Here is a 22670-nt window from a genome sequence, read left to right on the forward strand (position 1 = left end):
TTAGGTTGGAAAGAAGGGCAAAATATTGGGCTGGGTTTGTGTGAGCCCAAATTTACCTCACTGAGCCTGGAATTGGAATGGGCTTAACTTGTTCCAGTGTGAAGATGACTTGGGCCTTTGACACAGCCCGAAGTATAGAAGAAATGTATTCGTAATTGTGCGTACAGGACTAATTTTGAGCTTGGATCACACTGAGCTGTGAAGTCCTGGTATAGACTCACTTTTCTGAGCATAATATCACTGGAGCCCGAGAGCTGATATGGATTTAAAAAAAAAAAAATGGGGTTGTTTTTTTTAAATTGAAAAGTGATTTTTTAATCTTGAATCGGACACAACAATAGGCAGAGACCGATAAGTAAAACCTTTGATCTACACACTAGGGTTTAAAATTTAGAGCAAGCCTGCCCAATGTTAGTTTTGTTTTGGCCAGCCAGACCAGATTCAGCCCCGTGGGAGTCGATCCACGAATTAGTAAAGTTCCATCATATCAATTAGAGAGTCAATGTTGTCCACTTCAAGAAGCCCAACTCTTCTCAAACTAAACTTTGTTTAACGTAATGAAATGCTCATCTTCTGATCTGCACCGTGCGCAATTTGCTCACTTCTATCCACTTCTCCCCCCCCCCCCCCCCTCTTCTTTCTTTGAAGGCTTCAAAGGATTGGGGTTCCGTTTCTCTTAAGAAAGACCTTGAAATAAGGGAAAAGGTTATCTGAATATGTTTGACACGTGACAACCTTTCCACGTAACAGAAATAGGTGACCCGTCTAGAGAACCCCTCCAGATGTGCCTATCTATCTAGAAAAAATTCATGGGAGGAAACTTTCGTTTTCATTTTTTTCCCCCTTTTTTTTTACGGATGAATGCTAACAAAGACAGACAAGGTTATATAAATAATGGGTCACAATTTTTAGGCACAAGTGGGGCCGGTCTCTGAATAAAAAAATCTAGGAAAGGACCATTTTAATGTTTATGGATTAGTCACTTATTAAATTTAGGTTTTCATCCAAACCACAAACCTTTAGTGTTGCATTACACTGGATGCTGCTACATGGCAGCAGATATTAGGATCATCAAGACAAAACACACGACCTCTATACAATTAACAAAATTAATTTTATTGTTGGGTTGGGAGTTTGGGACTTGGGAGAGCAGAAAACAGAATTTAATTTTTAAGGTAGTAATTAAGTATGGGCCATTGAAACCCTTAGCCCCCTCCACATTGAAGGCGTGGAGGACAAAGGATCTCAATTATATAGATCAATGGAGGGAGGGTTGTTGAGAGAGAATCAAAATGAAAAAAATAAATTAATTAATTAAATGCCCCACTCCTTTCCCTTATCTAATAGGACGACTAAACTAAACTAAACTGGATATATAGAAAAGGGAAGAGCACTCGCATACATTCTTATGATTATGTACAGAAGAAGTAGAGAGAGAGAGATGATGGATATCTAATAAGAGTCTAGAATCGTGAGATTGGTTCCTCCTATGATAATCTAGCACCTGTACATATAACTTTTGCCAATCAAAAGCAGACACTTCACCATCCCCAAGAAAGTGACAACGCGACCACTCTTTCAAACTTTGAAAGGAAACGTCCCCCACACATGGCAACGTTAAACCATGTATCCACTGACACGTTCATAGGACCAAATCCCAAAGCCTCCATCAAAAAGAAAAACGACTGATGTTGGGAAGAAAGAATTTTAGCAGAGACAGATGGGCACGCCCTAGTGGTGCCATTTCTCTATAATGACCTCAGCACCCCCAGCACCTTTTGTCGCAACAACCCCACCCACTACTGGTATTGGAATGGAATCTCTTCTCTCCGTCGTACACAACCGTATAGGCATAGACCATATCACCCCCGCCCTACCTACATATATAGACATAGTCTATCTATAGACTATATAGACAGAGAAAGAGAAAGAGAGAGAGAGAGAGAGCGCTTATGAAACGCATCCTCGATTCCTCCTGTTAAAATGAGGAAAGAAAGTTGGTTAGATGCCCTATAATATCATCTCTCTTCTCATTCTCTTTCTCTCTTTCTAACTATGCTATATATATATATATATATATATATATATATATATATCGCAGGAGGTTGAAATCCCCATTCTCCACAAACACTCACCCAAAATTACCTCTCCCTCTTTCCTCAGAGCCAACCCCACATGAGTAGTAGTAACAGTAGTAGCTTGGGATCGAGTGCAGAACCAATACTAAGAAGATAAAATAACCAATAAGATGTCGGGGAGAGGGGAATACTCTATAACATCAGGAGTTAGGCCTGAAAAGTTTGAGTCCCTCACCATCGTTCCGGACCCGGAGCTGATCATCAAGATGACTGAAAGGAAGAGGAAGAAGAAGGACAGGAACAAGAGGCGTTTCAGTGATGAACAGATCAAGTCGTTGGAAACCATTTTTGAATTGGAGTCAAAGCTTGAGCCCCTGAAGAAGCTGCAGCTGGCGAAAGAACTTGGATTACATCCCCGCCAGGTTGCCATATGGTTCCAGAATAGAAGAGCTCGGTGGAAGTCAAAGCAGCTTGAGCATGACTACACCACACTGCGAGCCAATTATGACGCTTTAGCGTCACGATTCGAGTCTTTGAAGAAAGAAAACCAGTCCTTACTATCCCAGGTAAAACTAACTCTCCTTATTCCTCCTCGATCTTCTTCTATTCTTCTACTACTTTATTGTTCATCATCTAAAGATTTTTACAAGATCCAACAGTTGCAGAAACTAAACGATCATCTTGGGAAGCCACAGGCGGGGAGCAGCAGCTGGAGCAGATTTGATTTGGCTGGAAACAGCACAGACGGCGACTCTGATAATGGAGACGCCAGATGTGAAGAAGCTGAAACAAAGTACAGTCTCCAACTGAAAGAAGAAGGTCGTGGGATGCTCTGCTTGAATGGCGAAAATAGCAGAATTACAGAGTGCTTCGGCCGGGAAGAACCTGACCTCAACATAGTCGAACCCCCAGACGATGCATTGACACCACCTGAAAATTGGTGTAGTTTTGATTCTGGAAATCCTTTCGGTCAGTCATCTACTGATTCACAATGGTGGGACTTCTGGACTTAAAAATCTAAACAAAAATTCCAGAGTTCATGAACCAGCCGAGGAGATAATCCTCTGTTCCTACTGCTATGACAGAGTGTTTTTATTGTCCAAGGACCTATCTTGGGTGCAAATAGCTGTGGCGACATCTAATCCAATTGCGAGCGGAAACTATCATGGCCGTATTACTGGTTAGCACCAATAGAATGGAAACAAATTTTGGGGAAGAAGGGGTACAACGAACATACAGGAGGCACTGAGCGGGAGAGTAGCTTGGGAATAAAAGAGACACAAGGGATTCAAGTTTAATCCAAAGCATGCACATTAGTTGGCTTGGAGATATTACTTTTGGTACGTGTCTAAAGAACACATTGAACCAAAGCCCACACAATCCAGTCTAGTTCAGTCCAGCTTGTGACTCCCAACTCCTATATTTTTGGCTTATTTCCCGGTTTTAGTGGTAAGTTTCTGTTGTATATATAATACATGATTTATGAATAAATGACAGAGACAGTAAAACCAAAATGAACAAACATAGATGGATGCAAATGATAAGATGATATCAAGACAGTGTTACTACTGTATCAACCACAATCTAACATTTCAACTAGAAAAGAATTTAATCTAACTTGTATGAAGATCCTGGCTTAGAGATTGTATTGCCAAAAGAGTGAGTGATAAGATTATACGTATTCCCTTTCTCATGCTTGTCAAATCTCCAAAACTAATCTACATATCTCGGTGGGCGGGGGGGGGGGGGTGTTTTGTAAATGATCACAATATGTTGGCATTTCAATCTCTCAAGCGGAGCCCACTAGCTAACTGACAAGTGATGAGAAATGTCTTCCAAGGAAATTATAGAGATCTTTCAGACCTAGATGTGAGACTCTTAAATTGAAAAAATATAGGGCTGTGTTCAGTTTTTTTTTTTGGAAAGGGTGTAAATAGGGCTGCCTTTAATCGGCCAGTATATTTAACATGTCCAAAATATTACAACAGTGATGCACAAAGAGCTCCCATGTATACATAGGTCCATAACATGGTCTCTGCAAACACCTTAAATTTATGATAATTGCGGTATCAGGCATTCAAGGTTTCTAAGACAGCAACAAAGGATCAACATATCCTTTAGTTGGCCTAGCAAATAAAATAAAATATATCCTTCTATTCCTATCAGGGAGTGTGGCCTTAACCAGCTATCCCATGTGCCTCTCTCCCTTCCTAGAAACAATGGGGCAAAGGTGCCTTATCACATGGGGAGGAGAGATAGACTCATTGGAGTGCTGCGTAGGACACACTTCTGAATAATTCTTTTTCCAATTTTTATTTTATGAAACAAACTTCATTTTTTTTATACAACCTTCACATCTCCATTTGGTAAAATAACCAGTGATTATACATTCTTTTCAATCAATAGTTCAAGTAGAATCAGCAATAGGTCTCCATCGATTCCAATTTTGATTTAAGATTCATCCAGCATAAGTCTGAATCGGCCTGAATAAGAATTGGAATAATCCAATTCGGTTCATTGGCCAACATCCACGCTCGGTAGAAACCTAGGGGAACAAGCACTCGATCAAAATACCCAGTCATATCATGGCAAGTGATTTAAGTGATGAAGTACTCTGCGCTTATCATATTAGTCAAAGCACAAAACGGCTAACACAAAATTCACAACATCGTTGTTTGAGGGTCATGATAAAATTCTCACAAGCAGGGCTTCCAAATATCGTCCTAAAACATATCCTCCAAGATACTACCATCCCTACCAACACCTTAACGTTACATCTACTTGATCTTCTTCTTTGGCCTTAGCTGCAGTTAAAATAACAAAGGAATAAACTATTAATGACCACAATAAATGAGACACAAGAAGGAATAAGTGCACCATATAACACAGTACCTGGTTGCTGTGCCCACATTTCTTTTTCCTGCAGTTAACAGCCCGGGGATGCAAGCGTGCATAACATCTAGCATAAGAAAAAACAAAATAGAATAAATTAAGGTATTAGAATCACATGATAAGAAATGCTTGTGCCATAGTTGTTAAAACGCATCGCCTTGATTTTCTCCCTCCTCCAACACCTAGGATCGTCTAGAAGGCATGACAACTATGGTTTGTGCAGCTCATTAGCAGTGGAAAATATTATGCATACTGATCAGAGATCAGTAGGCATGGTTTAACTGTCAGTATCAGCTCTCAGCATTCAGCAATGACCAATTTGATCATTTCCACTTATCTGATCATTTCACAAGACAAGAAGGATCTTTCCGCTTTTGGTTAGATCGACCAATCCAGATGGCATTGACTGATACCAATCCAACCTTGGAAACTGGTCCGTAAAACCTTGTTCATTAAATGATTTATTCCTAAAACAAATGAAGAATAATACCAGTGGAATAGATGTTGAAATTCTACAAAAGATTTTGTGATAGACCCATGATGTAAACAGAAAGTAATGGGGTGTTATAATCATTTTTTTTCATTTAATAAACAATGGTATTTTAATCATAGAATCATCCATCCATGTTTTTCTCTTTTGTCACTTTTCCAATCACCAGTTCTATTCCTTGACGATTGAATACATGGTTGCAAGGCAACATCTTTTCTACCACATCAAATTAGTTTAGAAATGATATGAACAAAATACCAGCTTTAAAAATTGAATCTAAACAGACTACAAACAGGACTGAACTTGCAGAATCCTAACTTGGCCTACATGGTTGCAAGGCAACATCTTTTCTACCACATCAAATTAGTTTAGAAATGATATGGACAAAATACCTTAAAAAATTGAATCTATACAGACTAAAAACAGGACTGGACTTATAGAATCCTAATCTAGCTTAACTAAAACACCTAATAACAATTAAAATAAAGAAATAAAGATACTTAACTAAGTATGTAGGTGGAAGGTCCTGCCATTAAGAGAGTAGAACTAGAAACTAGCATTAGAAAATTGATGTTTTAAAAAATAGGCAAAAATAACAAAGGGTCACAAAGTACAAATAAAAGAGGGGACTGACCTATTGACTCTGGTAAAATATAGTAGATGATAATAATGAAATATATAGGACAGGAATCCACCAAGAGTCTCTTGAAATTCTACCTAGGCAAAGTACTGAATCCATGATAATAATGCACTTTTGCAAAAAATTGAACTTTCATTAGTCATAAAGCGTGGGTAACATTGACAAGTAAACCAATACGTAGAATTCATATATTGACTCTCTAATACTGGAAAACTAGTTTGGAACTAAAACTGTCATAAATTGACCTCTAATACTCTAAAACTAGTTTGGAACTCAAAACTGTCACAAATTGACGATTTAATACTGTAAAACTAGTTTGGAACGCAAAGTGTTTGACACTGCAACAAAAACTAAGAACCAAATAAACTGAAAAGTAAAACCCAATCAGATTTCCTAATATCTCCAGGATTTGGCTCAGCTAACTACTAACACAAAAAGGAGAATAAAGATCAACTCATATAACCCTAAGGATTTGGAGCAAACTCAGCCTACTTGACTAAACTCATATTCCTTGCTCCTATTCTTAGTTTAGGGGCATTAAAATGGCCAAATACAATGGAAACTTCTTGGACCAAAGACCCAACACATGTAAACCAATTCAAGGATCATTTCCACTAAAATAAGTCTGTTTCTGCTATTTTGCTACATCACAGGCCTGGATTAACAAAGTAAGGACTGGAAAGAAGACTCACGACCAACTCATCAATGGTTAAAATTAATAAACACCCACATAATAAAGTTTTGACAGAAAAAGAATAAATGCAATCAGTAATGAGAACAGTTAACTTCAATATCTAAACGTATCTATTTCCAAACCCTAACAAATTACCCAGAGAGAGAGAGAGAGAGAGAGAGAGGAGAAAATTGTATCGTAGAAGGCAAAGGAAACAAGGAATTCAGTCTTAGAATATTAATTGAATTTAAAAAAAAAAAAACATTTTCTGGGTAAAAGAGTGAAGAAGTGGGGAAGATTGTAGCGACTTGTTCGAGGCCATAATCAAAACAAGAGAGATTTGCAAGGCACGGAGAATCGCAACTTCTAGTCAATATCACCAACCTTCAATGCAAATATCACGTCATCACCAACCTTCAATGCAAATATCATGTCATCTTATAATTTTGACGCCCTTGCTCTGCAAATTGGTTTCTTTGATTATTTCAATCTCTAAAAGTATCTATTTCTACACCCCCACAAATAGCCAAACAAAAAAGGGGAGAAAATCGCATCATAAAAGATAAAAGGAAACTAGGAAATTAGGATCTTAGAAGATACTTAGAATTTTTTTTTTAAAGGTTATGGGTAAAAGGAGTGAAGAAGTGTAGAAGAATGTAGCGACTTGTTCGAGGCCATAATCAAAACCAAGAGAGATTTGAAAGGCACGGAGAATCGCAACTTCTAGTCAATATCACCAATCTTCAATGCAAAGATTACGTCATCTTGTAATTTTGATGCCCTTGCTCTGCAAATTGGTTTTGTCCTAAATCCTAATTATTTCAATCTCTAAACGTATCTATTTCCATACCCCAACAAATACCCAAACAGAAAAAAGAGGGAAGAAAATCGTATCATAGGAGACAAAAGGAAACTACGAAATTAGGATCTTAGAAGATACTTTGATTTTTTTTTTAAAAACATATTCTGGGTAAAAGGAGTGAATAAGTGGGGAAGAATGTAGCGACTTGTTCGAGGCCATAATCAAAACCAAGAGAGATTTGAAAGGCACGGAGAATCGCAACTTCTACTCAATATCACCAAGCTTCAATGCAAAGATCACGTCATCTTGTAATTTTAACGCCCTTGCTCAGCAAATTGGTTTTATCCTAATTATTTCAATCTCTAAACGTATCTATTTCCATATCCCAACAAATACCCAAACAAAAAAAAAGAGGGAAGAAAATCTTATCATAGGAGACAAAAGGAAACAAGGAAATTAGGATCTTAAATGCCCATAAAAATTGACCAGCAAAAAGAAACAGAAGTATTCCACAAAAAGACTCCAAACTCCATGAAATACATGTGCACGCAATTCAAGAAACAATACCAGAGAAAGTAACACTACTGTTTGAAGCTTGAATGTGCCTGAATCAACCATTCTTTGGCAAACCAATACATCTGGCATACTGTTAAGGAGAAATAATGTTTGGAAACCAAGTTTTTACTAAAGATTTATAATTGCATCTCTTTTTCTTTTTGGTTAATATGTTTCCCTTTACTCTTTCGTGAAGGGGTGTACCCTGAGTTAGTTATTTATATACCTAAGGTATGGCCATCAACAGATGCCTCCACTCCACAATCGATTTTTAACCTCACCTTTGATAATGCCATCAGCAAAGATAAAAACTAAATAATTATAAATAAATATGACTCTGGTTCTTCCTTGAAAGTCCCACAGAACTTCAGCATGAATGAATACTGAATTTCGAGGATTCAGAGCTTTTCAGTGTTCCGAAACTCAAGGTGGATTTCTATCAGTAATAAATTGATTTCCATTCTCAACCCATGCTAAAGTGGTAACACAGTCTTTTGCATGGTTTTCAGTAGTTTAAACAAGTAGATGAGCTTGGACTGAAGTGCTAATTAGATGACACAAAATCGACTATTCGCACATTAACAATTCATTCGGGGAGGGGGGGGGTAAGGATTAACTTACTTGCGGCAAATCATTTTGTCCTGGTTATACTTTCTGGCCAACGCCATCAGTGATGGCTCAATAATCCCACCACGAAGCCTCAGAACAAGATGCAGTGTTGATTCTAGAAATATCCAGGTTCATGCAAATCAATGATGGATAAAGAATAAAGATTAAAAAAAAAAAAACCAGAAAGTAATGAATGAATTAATGAAATAATGTACGTAGATCAACTATATCTAAAATTTTCCCCAACCTTTCTGGATATTGTAGTCGGCAAGAGTACGGCCATCTTCGAGCTGCTTCCCAGCGAATATCAGTCGCTGTTGGTCAGGAGGAATCCCTAAGAAGTTTTGAGTTCAAAATATTTCAGTGTGTAAGAGAAGGAATTGATCAAATGCTTACGAGTCGATACAAAAAGAATACATTGATCATGCACAGGAAGATGCTTGGTGATTGATTACCTTCCTTGTCCTGGATCTTGGCCTTCACATTGTCAATAGTGTCGCTGGATTCGACCTCGAGGGTTATAGTCTTCCCGGTTAGGGTCTTCACGAAGATCTGCATTTTCTCCTTCTGCTCTTCTTCAAACCGCCTCTCCGCCTCTCCGCCGCTCTACTCTTGACTTGTTTCGTTAAAGAGCGAAAGTCGAGAATCCTCTTATAGGGGAATCGGTAAGACTAGGGTTTCCGGTTTTGCCCATAGCCCATGGGGCCCACTTCAAAACCCGGATCGGGGATAAAACAGGGTCGGGTTGGGTCAGGTTTTTAAAACCCTAGCCCAACCCTGCCAGGCTCAAGCCGATGTTGATTTGACCCTGATTTTTGTTTGGGCCTGGTTGCCCCTGATTTGCCTTGTGTTTTTTGCCATTTATGTCATCTTATGCATTAAAATTATGAGACATGTGATTGAGTATTGGTTTCATACTCAATTGATCATTAGATTTTTTTTTAGGTTAAAAAACTTAATCTAAATCTTAAAATTATAAATATTTTCATTCAATAGATAATTTTCCTTTTATTTGGTAAACTAATAGATAATTAGATATTAAACAAAAAATTACAAAATGTAAACAATAAATTGTAAAGCATAAACTGACACAGGGTCGGGCCTAGGTGCTTAGCCCGAGGCCGAAACCTTGACCAAGGCTTGAAAATTTTAACCCTAACCCACCTTAGGATTGAAAAATCCAACTTAGTCCCTGTTCAGGCTCAAGGTGGGCTCAAACCGACAGGGCCAAACTTACACCCCTAATCCTATCTATACCCCCCTCTGGACAGTCTATTTTGTATGGAAAACCCTAAATACATGAAGGGAGAAACCTGCGACTAGACATAGGGCAAATGACTGCCGCACCCCCATGAAAAGGCAAAAATGCCTGGGGTGCAGTGGTCATTTTGTGTGACCCTATGCCTGGGGATAGGGGTAGCGCACCACACGCTACTAGATAGCATTATCTTTCCCCATGAACGTTCTAATGATCTCAGGGAACTCAGGCTTGGCAAGTGGCATCGGAGTCCTCTACTGCCGAGCTGCCTCTATTGCCATGTGCGCCCCAGACACAACAAGGTGGCGAAAAGACCACCCCAGCCTTGCTCGATGGGGGGTAAGGCGGTCTTTACCACCTTACTGTGTCTGGGGCGTACGACAATAAGGGCAGCTCAGAAGTAGAGGATCCGAATCCTAGCAAGTGTGAGTCACTGTGTTAAATGTCAAACTCAAACTCAATATATTACTTTCCATGTATATCCATGAATTGTTTTGGTAGTTCTAGATTTTTTTTTTTGATAAAATTGGTAGTTCTAGATCCCTCATTGCTTTGTTGTATTACCATTCAAACCCCATTTGAGTAGAAACAGGCATTTTACCCACAAAAAAAAAAAAGAAGGGTTATTTCCAAATGCCCCCTAAAAATGCCCAAACTTACAATTGTCCTCTTGAACTTTCATTAATTCCACATGCACCCCTGCTTTCCAAACTAAGTACCAATTATAGTCCCTGCCGTCAGATAGAGACATTATAACATAACGGATCCCAATTTTTGAACATTGATGGACCATTCTACCCCCTTAATAGGGTAAAATGACCAAAATGACTTTACCTTGAAAAAAAAAAAAAAAAAAAAACCTACAACTCATCTTCCCCAAATCTTTTAGGGTTTGGGGAAGATGAGTTCTTGAATCAGAAATCAATAATGGAAGTCTATGGAGAGTTGTTGGCAAACCAACCCCTCAACAAGCAAAATGCCCACAATCCAAGCAGACCCAAATGGATTTTGAATCTGACTTTGCATTCATTTGACCTGTTCTTTTCTTCTTCCCAGCTTTATTCCTTCCCTTACCTGACCTTTCCCTTACTTGACCTCTCTGATCAACCGCATCTTCCCTACAATCTTTGCACCTAACAGATTCCAATGAACCAATTTTTGAAGAAATTTTACCCAAATCAACACCCTTACTAAGATGGGTACATGCCTTTCTCTCATTAACTACTACTCCAGCACCTTCAGTCCCATTTGTTGGATTCAAGTTCGGGGGAATGGTTTTAGGAGAAGCAGAGGAAACCGGCTTCTCCTTCTGAGTGCTTCGTGTCTTCTTTTTAGCCTTTTTCCCCATTAGTACTAGATGAATCCAACAAAATCGAGCACACTAAGATCTTCAAGTCAACTAGCAAAAATAGAAAATGAAAAAAAAAAACCCATAATATGGGAGAACTAAGGGCAAAAACACAAACCAGCGCATCAAAATTACCACAACAATCAGAGTTTAATTGGAAACAAGCAATCTAACACCGATTATATGCTAAAAAGCCTCATAGATAAACAGATTCTGGGAAACCCATTAATCGATTTGTGTTCTCGAAAGAACAAATATGCTACTTTTGCATCAACAACATAAATTAGTAATTCAATCAAACAAGGTAAACAAAAAAAAAAAGATAACTAGATAATAAATATAGGGAAAAGTCTACTCACCTAGAAATCTGAATGCAGAAGCAACCGAGATTACTTAAAGAGTCTTCAATCGATATGCATTAGTGTTTGAAGAGAGAGAGAGAGAGAAAACGAGAGGGATTTCGTTTTTGTAAGATTAGAATCTGAGGTTTTACCACAAAAAGATTAGAATCTGAGGTAAGGATGATAATAGAGTGGCGTGTGCATTATATGGGTCGATCGCACCTTCTCTGCTCAATGTTGGGGAAGGGAGAGTGAGTTGGAAATGGATAATTTCTGATTTCTGATTCAAGAACTCATCTTCCCCAAACCCTACACGATTTGGGGAAGATGAGTTGCAGGTTTTTTGTTTTTTGTTTTTTTTCAGGTAAGGTCATTTTGGTCATTTTACTGTATCAAGGGGTAGAATGGTCCATCGATGTTCAAAAATTGGGATCCGTTATGTTATAACGTCTCTGTCTAACGGCAGGGACTATAATGATACTTAGTTTGGAAAGCAGGGGTTCACGTGGAATTAGTGAAAGTTCAGGGGGCAACTATAAGTTTGGCCATTTTCAGGAGGCATTTGAAAATAACCCCCCAAAAAAAAAAAAAAAAGTAGAAACTTCAGCAGGGTTATGGAATTCGGAATCAATGATGAATTGGTTAATGTCGCTTCTGATCTAAGTAGACTGTGGTAGCATAGCGGCACGCATGGGAGGTCTGGTGTTTTTGGTCTGTTCGGCACGTATGGGCCCCCTCTATTAGCACGTATGTTCATGCGCTTATCTTTGGCTGTCTACAGCTATTTCTGTAGGGATATGGTTATAATCCATCCCCTACTCTAGATGATCTAGTCAATGGCATGTGAGACCAGGTCAATTTCCACTCCTTGGTTTTGGATATCATATATCCATACCTTGTGTTTATCATGCTCTCTATCTATCTTATGTATTTTGTTTTCCTTTGTTTGACGTTGGGCATGCATGAATAAATAGTCCTTTTTTCTACCCAAAAAAAAAATCAGATGAGAGTCGATCTTAGAAACTCCAGAATTGACCCGTTAGATCTAAAAAACCCAGCGGCCAGGAGTAATGATTCAGAAGAGAAAAAAACCCTAGAATCAGATGAATTGGAACGTCCAGAGTCAAGATAGATCATCATTGTGTTTAATTCAAATCAATCAATTCGACCAATCCAATTCCGGTTTTTGAAACAGTGAACTCAGGAGTCCTTGTTGCAGGTTAGATTGGCCTGCCCACCAAATTTGAGGCCAATATAACATGCAACATGACACACTTGGATGTGTCGCTTAGCCAAGCTAGGTGGGCTTCCTGCACAGTCAAAATGGCCCTCCTTGCTTCCCCACTTTTTATTTGAAAACCATGAAAGAAAGATGGCCACCCAGGGCTGATAAGGGGTGGGCATTGCCCAAACTGAACTATCAAATTCACGTTCCTGTTCGGTGATTTTAAGTTCGGGTTAATTCTGGTTGACATGAAATTGGAGAAAAAACTGAACCATTAATGTCCTACTTGAGGGAAAAATTAACTGCATCTCATCCTTATTTGATCCCATTTGTTTTCTCATAATGATAGAATTCAATGTTCTCAAAGCCAGCCTGGACATTGACCTGTAAATGATGATAGTCCCAGGATAATGGTTCAAATGACCCCAGTTGGCTCCGTCCCAGTGAGGACTTTTAAGAATTCATATATAACTTTTTTTTTCTTTTCGGTAAAGCATATATGACTATTTACTTCTAGATAAAATAAAATCCATTTGTCATGCAAATGAAGCAAGCTTGGCGGGTTATGGGGCTGGACATGAGGAAGGTAATAGTGGGAGTGAAGCAGCACGAGCTGTGCCCACTGTAGTGAATTGGTTTGGTTATGAATCTGGAAGTGGAAGCCAAACAATTATGGTGCACAGCAGTGGTGGAAGCAGTAGAAGAGCTGGCAGTAGATCTCATGGATACGGAGGTAGCCATGGAAATGGTTACAGCAGTAACACAATTTATATCCAACAATAATTCAGTATTGTTCACTGTACAAGAAGATCGCATATAACAGATGGGGTTGATAACATAAAAGATCTCGAAAGTTCAAAGAGTACACTTATATTTATTTTTTTGGTAAATGTCAAAGAGTACAAATGACAAATAAATTCATCAGAGTTCCCTGGAAGTAGCAACTGTCTTTGTCTCATCCATCAGTACACTTGTGAACTGGAAAAAGTGACCATTTTTCTAAATATCTTCTATTCTACAAAACTAGATGAAATCACATTAAATGTATACTTAATTACATGTCACAAGAATAAGATGACTGAATGAGTAGATCATCCACATAAAAAAGAATATACATCTGTACATGCACAAATATTTCCTTGTATATATACTGGTAAATGTGGAAAAAGTACAACACAATTAGAAAAAGTGGGTCATCTAAATTCTCGTTTGTGGTTGAGTTTATGGAGTATCCCACATATTTCTTTTCTGGAAACCAAAGTCACAGTAAGTCATCCTTAGAGGTGATTTTTTTTGGGGTCTCAGTTACTATTCCTGCAGGAGATAAGAAAAGAATTCGTCCCAGGAAAAAAAAATTGATTAGTATTATAAGAATTTGTGAAGCACAGGCACAACCATGACAGGGAACAAATTATGGGATGCACAATGAATTTGCATGGATACCAACCTCAAATAATATGAAACCGAATACAGTAGCTGAATCAAGCAATTTTCTTGAGCAAAATTGCATCATGTCTTCAATTATGACTTCAGTGCCTGCTTCATGTATCTCAGAGCTGACCGCAACATAGCTCTAGCTTTCCTATCTGGAGTACACCCAGAAAAAATCATTTCTTCATAAACAGCTGGAACCTGCGAATAAGAGCCAATTGTTAGCCTCTCTTAGTGTTTCTGAATTAGTTTAAGTTGGCATTAAAACACATGAGCTACAATTCAAGCCCAGCATCCGGGTATTGATTGGCAATATCAGGTATGAATATGTACAACATTACCAGAATTTCTTGAGCCCTTATTATCAGAGACAAGGAGAGATAAATATGGCTAATATTTTACGCTTGCTTTTCACCAATCAGATATCTCAACAATATCTGAATGCTTTATTATTTCAGTTGAAAATTCAGATACAACTGAGCCATTGCCCCACAAAGATCCCATATTCATAACTATTGTAATCGTTTGAGGTCAAAATTGGTACCCCTCTGGATAAAAGCGAATCACATTAGTGATACCCCTAGAAAAGATCTGAAGCAAAAAAACTAACAGCCAAACCTTGAAAAGGTTTGACAAATTGCAGTAAAGAACACAAGCATAGCCTATTTACAAACTTCATAACAAGTTCAAAATATTTCCCCAAAAAATTTCTTGGTACCAACTTCCTTTCTTTAATTTTTTTTTTGGTGGGGGGCCATTTTGTCAGATTAATTAAATATTTGGGATATCAATATGATTGCCTGCACACAGTTTATTAAATTCAACTTGAATACTCTGCTGTTCTCTTTCCCTAGGCATACAGAAGACACTACATTCCAATGTATTAACAACAGTACCCTAAAGTTTTATTTAGTTTTTCTTTTTATTTTTTACATTTTTTATGTTTTCCTTATTAAGGTTGTGTGGTTTTCTTGCCCTTCCCCTTACGGGGTTATACTTTTAGCATTCGTTTATTATTGCAATAAATTTCTTCCTTGTCAGGGGAAATTTTTTACAAGGATTAGTTCTTTACTTGTCTTATTCATAAGATTCTATATATTAAAAAAAAAAACGTTGGATTCTATAGTTTGCTTCCATTTCCTAAACTTTCTTCTTGTTTAGTAATGCATCCAAAACACACTCAACTTTAGAATTGTTGATGTATTCTGCAATCTAAAATTGCTAAAAACTACCCAATGGAAGGTTTTGGCCATATATTCCACTTTATGGGAGATATATGGGAGCTACCATGCAATAGGAGTCAATTCAGAGGAGAAAAAAGAATCTCAGAAGGCTTTCTTGCTGTTAATTAGTTATTACAGCCTCCTTTCTTTTATCTAATTTCAACATTAAATTCTCGGGAATAAAATTGAAGGAATGAGTAATTCTTGCAAACGATTTGATCGTTCCATTGATAGGTTTGAAGTAGGGGGTCTTACTTAAGTGATAAGTCAGTGGATGGCCCATGTCATGTCAATTCCTTTAGAAAAGTCAAACTCAGACTCATAGTCTGATCCCATGCTTAAGTTGTTACTTTTTCTCCACTTCTTATTTTTTCAAGGATAAGAATATGCTAGGGGACTATAGAAACAGATAAAGAGGTTCTTCTAATTTGTGTTATTGAAAATTCTAAATTGAAGCTGTTGTAATATTTCTTTTTCCTGCTTTTCTCAATTAACCTTTGACCTTGCTCGCTCTCTGAATCCATATAACATGCAGGTCAAATCACGATATCTTATTCAATTTCTTGAACTGGAAATTTATGGAGTTCAGTTCACGATTTTGGTATGTTTCTTGTCCTACTTGAGCTACTATAATTCATTTATAGTTCCTGAATCCTTTTATTAAGTTCTTGGTCTGTAATGGATGATATTGATTGACTTTGAGTAATGAGTAGATTCTTGATAGGTTCATTAGCTCTTGAATCTTTATTATCAATCTAAAATATTTTCAGCAACTATTATTGATATATAATTGTTTTTTGCTGCCTGATTTCTTTAGTTGACCAAGAAAATGATTTTCTCTTGTATTTTGACCAACTATACCAGTCGGTCAATCAGGAAAGGCTAGAAACATGTCCCATCTCACATTGCCTTATCATCATTTTGTTATAAATCAGTCTCTCTTCATACCTAATTCCATTTGATTGGTTTCTCTAATTTTCTCCTCCTATCCTATGCAACTCTTTGACCTTCTTCTCAGCGATACTTATCCATCTAATTTTCCTTCAACATGAAACCTATTTTTCTCTTTCCCTTGCATTTATTCCTATCTCTATTACTCTTTTATATACTCGTTAAAAACCCTAGTCAATCATACAGTTATATTCCAATCCTATAACCTGCAGGATTACATAGGTTGTCAGACCTATCAAGCATCACTTCCATTCCTGCCAGAAGATATGACCTAGGTTTAGATTTTATCGCAGTAAATTAGGGTGTCAAATCTAATAGTATTCTCTTTAATAAGAAGCAGCTCAGATGCTAAAAAATAATCGTCTTTTAATTTAAGAGAAGCATGGTATGAGTTTCTACCTTTTCAAACTTCTCAACCCGGATTAGAGCTTTCATAAGGGTGGTATATGTGACTACATCTGGCTTCAAGTGCTGCATTCATAAGAAGCAAACAGACGTTCAGTAAAATGTGGTCAATGACAAATGTGCATTAAATAATTAACCAGGCAAAAGATAATTATCAAACATCAGTCACCCACTTACATTTTCCTTCATGTACTGCAATACGGAAAAAGCTTCAGCATCCCTTCTGTCTTCACCAAATGCATTAATTAATGAATTGAGGACTAAAACACTAGGCTTTAGGCCATCTGCTCTCATTACCCTAAATGTATTTACTGCTTGCTCAGACAAACCCTGCAACACAGACCAGTAACATCAACTTTCATACACTGAACTTATCTCTTTTTGGCAATGACGAGTAACAGACCAAAAGCATCCAAAACCTGGACTGGTAAATTATCTGACAAGTGTAACTTTGCCATGATTAACTGCCGACTACATAAACTTATGGTAATTCATATGGCATGCCTGGGCACAGTGTGTGCTTAAAGACAGAATCCATGCTATACACCTGAGATGTCGGTACACAAGGAACTCTATCCATGGTAAGATTGTGGATGCTGCAATCAAGAAGATACCCTAATTTTGCTTTCAAATTTCATATTCTATGTCTCTTCACCAAAGTTTCTTGCATTTCTCTTTAAAATCCTATTGAAGATCATTTTTAAATCTTATAGCCATCTAGGGTTCATCCTAATTGCATCAAAACCAAATCCAAACCTTTTCTTAAAATCCTAATTGAGCTGGAGGCCACATTCCCACATCAGATGTCTAATGGTTCTCTTGTAGCAAAACGCCTAAAAGGACATTTATTTCTTTATGCTCACTGCAGAAACAAAGATTTGATATGACTACTATACCAAAAAAACAAAAAAGTTTTGATATCTAATACTAAACTACTTGTTGAGGTACTCTCTCGGTGGCATCGTATTTCATGAGCGGTGAAAGTGGTTAGTGTGTATTGATATACATTGTTGTAACCCTCACTTAAGAGCTTGAACTTGTAACATGGTATCAGAGTCAGGAGGTTGGGTGTTCGATCCCTGGTAAGTCTGAGGAGTTTGTTTAATGTGTTAGTGTACCCTACACTTTGTGCCTCTTGGTGCCACATGATGGTGTCACGTGCAGAACCATGTGTGTGGGCTTGCACGTGCAGGTGGGTATTAGTGTGTATTGATATTCATTGCTGTGGCCCTTACTTAACAGCTCAAGCTTTTGGGATAAGCTGTTGCAACAAAAGTGCTTTTATGTCATTACATGTTAAAAATATGATATGCATGTTTGCGTCTCACGAATTGGTGTAATTATGTGTCTATCATTGACCTCTACAATAGAAATATGGATTTAGTTGGGAGGCCTTAGAGGCAGTGGTTTACCTTGTGACAATGTCAGTGGTTCAAGTCCGTTCACCTCGTGGCAACTGTCAGTACTTTAATTTAGAAATTCGTATGTGTTGACCATTCTAACCACCAATTCAGAAAATAGTCTATTTGACCAATACTTTATCCACTTCTAAAAATCATCAAAAGTACTTGCTTTTGAAAGTAAACATTTGTTACTGTAAGATCATATATCATTGCAATTTCTAGGATTCCACCTTTCCTTCCAACAAATCCATTCTCCAATTCTCTATTCTCTTTCACCTACATGTCCTTCTTACTCCCCTCATATGAATATTCTCCCTTAGTTAATCCTGAATCAGAACATCCGTTGGTCGCAATTTATCTTTTAAATCTTTTATATAATCTTAATTGAGGAATGCATTAGCTATATTAGATACCATCTCTCCCCAAAGAGAAAGTGCAATTGATATTATTCAATCACCTATCATCTTAACATTACGGTTTTATTCCAAGCCCATTTCTTTCTTATCCTCTCTTTTGCTCCCCTTCTTTCCACTTTCTAGACATTCTATGTTTTCATTGTGCCTACCAAATCCATACACTTACTTAGTCAAGATTTTGCAACCAAAATGCAAACACATGGACATACTGTGGATACACTCCAAAATTAGGGACAAGGATTCGGGTAACCAAACATAATTATATTGGGCTTAAAGCAAGTGCTCTGTCCATTGGCATGAAGTAAGATAAAGCCTTGGGGTGAACTTTTCGCAGCAATACTGTTTAGGATGCTCTTATTAATGTTTTGAAAATAAATAAGAGTAAGAAACATACCCTTTGCGCATATGCATTGACCAAAGCGTTGTACATTGTTGAGGATGGTTTCAACCCTGTAGACTTCAAGACCTCCAAGCACTCAACCGCATCTGTAAACCTCCCAGATTGCCCATAAATGTCGACAAGCGTGGTATATGTGACAACATTAGGTAATAAACCTTGGCTTTGCATCTTTCCCAGCAAATTCTTCAACTCCTCCCACTTCTCCTGCTCCCCAAGAGAGTTGATCATGATATTGTATGTTGTGGTGCAAGGCGAGCATCCGCTCTCCTCCATGGCTGCAAAGAGCTCATCAGCTCTGTCATGGCGACCTGACTTGCGGTGGCAATCGATCAGCGTGTTCCAAGTAACTGTGTCAGGCTGAATCCCGTCTTCTTTCATCCGTTCGAATGCAGCCATGGCATGCTCAAGACAATTATACTTTCCAAAGGTATCGATCATGACATTGTAGAAATGTCTATCTGGGCGGACGCCAGAATTCCTCATCTCCTTAAGAACCGAAAACGATTTCTGCCACTCCCCCCTGTCTCGATAACTCGCCAATATCCTACTGAACACATAAGAATTAGGCTGCACATTACTGGCCTCCATTTCTTTCAGGACAATTCTCGCGCTCTCCCATCGACCAGCATTTGCGTAAGCATCTATAAGAAGGCTGTACGTGTGTTCGTCGGGCGATACCTCACTAGTCTCCATCTCCGACACGATGGATTCAGCGTCTCTCAAGGAACCTGCCTTCACATATCCTTTAAGAAGCGCATTGTAAGCTCGAGTTCTGGGCTTCAAGCCCCCTTCTTTCATCTCTTCGAAAATCACTTCGGCCTCCACAGTACGACCCAGATTCCCCAGAGCAGAGATTAGCGCAACAAGAGTAGCAGTCTTGGGACTCAAACCTTGGCCTTGAACCATGGCCAAGAAGAACATTGCACGGTCAGGATCCCCAGACTTGGCAAATGCCATGATGAGGTCATTCAGGAGCTGGCTGTCGAGCTCGATCTTATCGGACTCCATCTCCTGGTACAATTTCTGCAGCACCGGCGATTCCATCTTATTGGTACGGGTGAGCGATTGGATGATAAGGCTGTAATTGACAAAATCTGTCTGGTAACCATCGCGGCGCATCCGAGACATCAAATGGAGGGCCTTATCGAGATCATTGTTGCGGGCACAGGCACCAATTAGGGCGTTGTAGGTTAAAGGGGTCAGTGTTTGCTGTTGAGAGAGCAGGAACGCTTCGTATAGCTTATCGGAGCGGCCGAGGGCATGGATGAGAATGGAGTAGAGTAACTCGTAAGAGAAACAGAGGTTGTGCTTTCGAAGCCAGGAAACGAGGGCATAAGCTGTGTCGAGAGTAGAAGACGAAGAACATAAGGATTTGAGGAGGGAGCGCCAGAGTGGAGCAGGGACCGCTCGATATGACTCGGCGAGTCGGAGCTCTGTGGGATCGAGGGAAGTGGGTGAGTCGGTATCAGAGATAGATTCGTTGTTCTCAGTGGGGGACTTGGAAGAGAGGAAGCGAAGAAGAGGACTGAAATCGTACCGTCGATTTTGGAGGGAAGTGAGGTCGTCAGTGGGCGAAGACGAGGAGGTTAAGGTATGAATGTTGCCGGCGGTTGCAGGAGTGGCGGAGTTGGAGTTGAGGGTGGTGTTAAGTGGTGGAAAGAGATGGAAGTGACGGAGGAGAATCGGAGATGAAACGTGCATAGATGGGACACGAGTGAGTGGAGTAGCGGGCAGAAGAAGCATGTTCATGTTCCTCTGCTTCTTCTGCTGCACACACTCGCAGAGACGCACTCACACAGAAAGTGTTCAGCCAAGGAGAGGACGAAGATTAACTGATTTATTTTTATTGGTTCTGGATAAGCTTGCCAACTAATCGGTTGGGATCGGCCGACAGATACAATATCGATTCGGATCGGCTCATGCAGTCCAGATCAGGCTGTTTTACCCCTAATATTTAGTTTCGGTTTTATTTATATATTTACCCTTGGCCAGTACCCCTGGATCGATATCAATTATCAAATCAGTTAGGATCAGTATCGAAATAGTCTGATACCAATAGGCCGATTCGATACTGATTCCTTGAACCATGGTGTCAATAGGGTTCAAAAATCGGTGAATTGAATTGGAAATCAGCCGATTCGTATTGGAATCAATCGGGATCAATTCTGAATTTTTATTGTTCTGGATTGGAATATTAACCTTGAGATTCCCCCGATCTTTCAGGTCGATTCTAGGGTTAATAGAACCAATTCCGAACTGATCTGATTTGGAATTAGGAAAGCGATTCTGTCACTGATTCCTGATTTTAAAACCCTGGGTGTCAACCAATTGGTCCCGATCTTCGATCAAGTTCAATGCCCAACAAATTAAGCCCGTTGATTTATTGAACGTTTAGTTAATCAGGACTCATAGATTATACATGAACACATTTATATTTGGTCAGTTGGTTGTGGACATAATCAAGGTTTAGTTAATTTGATTATAATCGATCTTTAAATGGATTAATTGGGCTAAATAGATTGTAAATAGGGCATAAAACAAGTTGATCAAACTATCAACAAGCTAATTACTCTATCCAAAAAAAAAAAAACAAGCTAATTATGCGCTAAAGTAGGGCTGCAATAGGGCCAAGTTGGGCTGGGCTTTTTAAAACCCAATCTAACCTTGAGTCCCCTTTGTTGGGCCCAAGCCCAGCTTGACCCCTGACTTAGGGTTTGGAAAATCCAATCCTGACCCATCCTCAGAGTTGGGCCGGGCTGACCTGATTGACCCTGATTATGGAGTGAGAGGAAGGGAGAGATGCATGGACTGGACTGAGTGTTGGGATTGATCGAAGAGAAAATTATCAATTATACATAAAATAACGCTATAATAAAATATATTATCACTTATTATCTTCATGCTGTCCGAGTGTTGGGATTGATCGAAGAGAAAATTATCAATTATACATAAAATAACGCTATAATAAAATATATTATCACTTATTATTTTCATGCAAGTGAGCGGTTAGCAGACAGGTTTTGTCAATTTAAACCTTATCATCCAATCGCTCACCCATACCAATAAGATGGAATCGCCGGTGCTGCAGAAATTGTCCAGCTCTACAGCCAGCTCCTGAATGAACTCATCAGGGCATTTGCCAAGGCTGGGGATCCTGACCGTGAAATGCTCTTCTTGGCCATGGTTCAAGGCCAAGGTTTGAGTCCCAAGACTGCTACTCTTGTTGCGCTAATCTCTGCTCTGGGCAATCTGGGTCGTACTAGAGATGAAAGAAGGGGGCTCGAAGCCCAGGACCCACTTGTGACATGATCACCCTACCCCTGCTTTTGCTGTCGTTTAGCGGGGCTGAACGCTCCAGCTCTCGCCACGGCTGGATAGAATCCTTTGCCTTGATGAATGCCACACTCTATTAATTGCTTCTAGTTCTGTGCCTTTCAAGCAACCAGAAGGCAAAAAATATGAAATCAGATCTCAAAATGATTTCATAGTTTGAAATCAAAAGACGAAAACCTATGAAATTCAAATCTGGG

The 22670-nt window shown here is 38.9% G+C and overlaps 3 protein-coding genes and 3 non-coding genes across 7 annotated transcripts; 1 reads left to right on the top strand and 5 right to left on the bottom strand.

Moving 5' to 3' along the window:
- Window positions 1-2327: 2327 nt before the first annotated feature.
- Window positions 2328-3096, top strand: LOC122663609 (homeobox-leucine zipper protein ATHB-12). Its single transcript, XM_043859210.1, has 2 exons — window positions 2328-2644; window positions 2738-3096. Exons 1-2 carry the CDS (start codon window positions 2345-2347, stop codon window positions 3089-3091), a joined length of 654 nt encoding a protein of 217 aa, XP_043715145.1. The 5' UTR covers window positions 2328-2344; the 3' UTR covers window positions 3092-3096.
- Window positions 3097-4709: 1613 nt separating this feature from the next.
- Window positions 4710-9358, bottom strand: LOC122663612 (ubiquitin-60S ribosomal protein L40). The gene is made up of 5 exons (XM_043859211.1): window positions 9195-9358; window positions 8987-9073; window positions 8752-8854; window positions 4971-5037; window positions 4710-4882 (listed from the first exon to the last, which is right to left on the bottom strand). The coding sequence occupies exons 1-5, from the start codon at window positions 9295-9297 to the stop codon at window positions 4856-4858; spliced, it is 387 nt and encodes a 128-aa protein (XP_043715146.1). The 5' UTR covers window positions 9298-9358; the 3' UTR covers window positions 4710-4855.
- LOC122666421 lies at window positions 7071-7234 on the bottom strand. The gene has a single exon (XR_006333610.1). It is a non-coding gene; the product is annotated as a small nucleolar RNA snoR86 (small nucleolar RNA).
- On the bottom strand, window positions 7427-7561 carry LOC122666424. The gene has a single exon (XR_006333613.1). It is a non-coding gene; the product is annotated as a small nucleolar RNA snoR86 (small nucleolar RNA).
- LOC122666422 lies at window positions 7770-7904 on the bottom strand. The gene has a single exon (XR_006333611.1). It is a non-coding gene; the product is annotated as a small nucleolar RNA snoR86 (small nucleolar RNA).
- Window positions 9359-13887: 4529 nt separating the features above from the next.
- On the bottom strand, window positions 13888-20929 carry LOC122664602 (pentatricopeptide repeat-containing protein At5g42310, chloroplastic). 2 transcript variants are annotated; one of them, XR_006333360.1, is made up of 5 exons: window positions 19135-20929; window positions 17099-17251; window positions 16916-16987; window positions 14359-14543; window positions 13888-14225 (listed from the first exon to the last, which is right to left on the bottom strand). XR_006333360.1 is itself a non-coding variant. In XM_043860493.1 (4 exons), exons 1-4 carry the CDS (start codon window positions 20887-20889, stop codon window positions 14433-14435), a joined length of 2091 nt encoding a protein of 696 aa, XP_043716428.1. In that variant the 5' UTR covers window positions 20890-20929; the 3' UTR covers window positions 13888-14432. The 2 variants fall into 2 exon arrangements, 1 of the variants encoding a protein (XP_043716428.1); XM_043860493.1 differs by having other exon boundaries at window positions 13888-14543.
- Between the last annotated feature and the right edge of the window lie 1741 nt (window positions 20930-22670).

Source organism: Telopea speciosissima, chromosome 6 (genome assembly GCF_018873765.1).
Source record: "Telopea speciosissima isolate NSW1024214 ecotype Mountain lineage chromosome 6, Tspe_v1, whole genome shotgun sequence".
Lineage (NCBI taxonomy): Eukaryota > Viridiplantae > Streptophyta > Magnoliopsida > Proteales > Proteaceae > Telopea > Telopea speciosissima.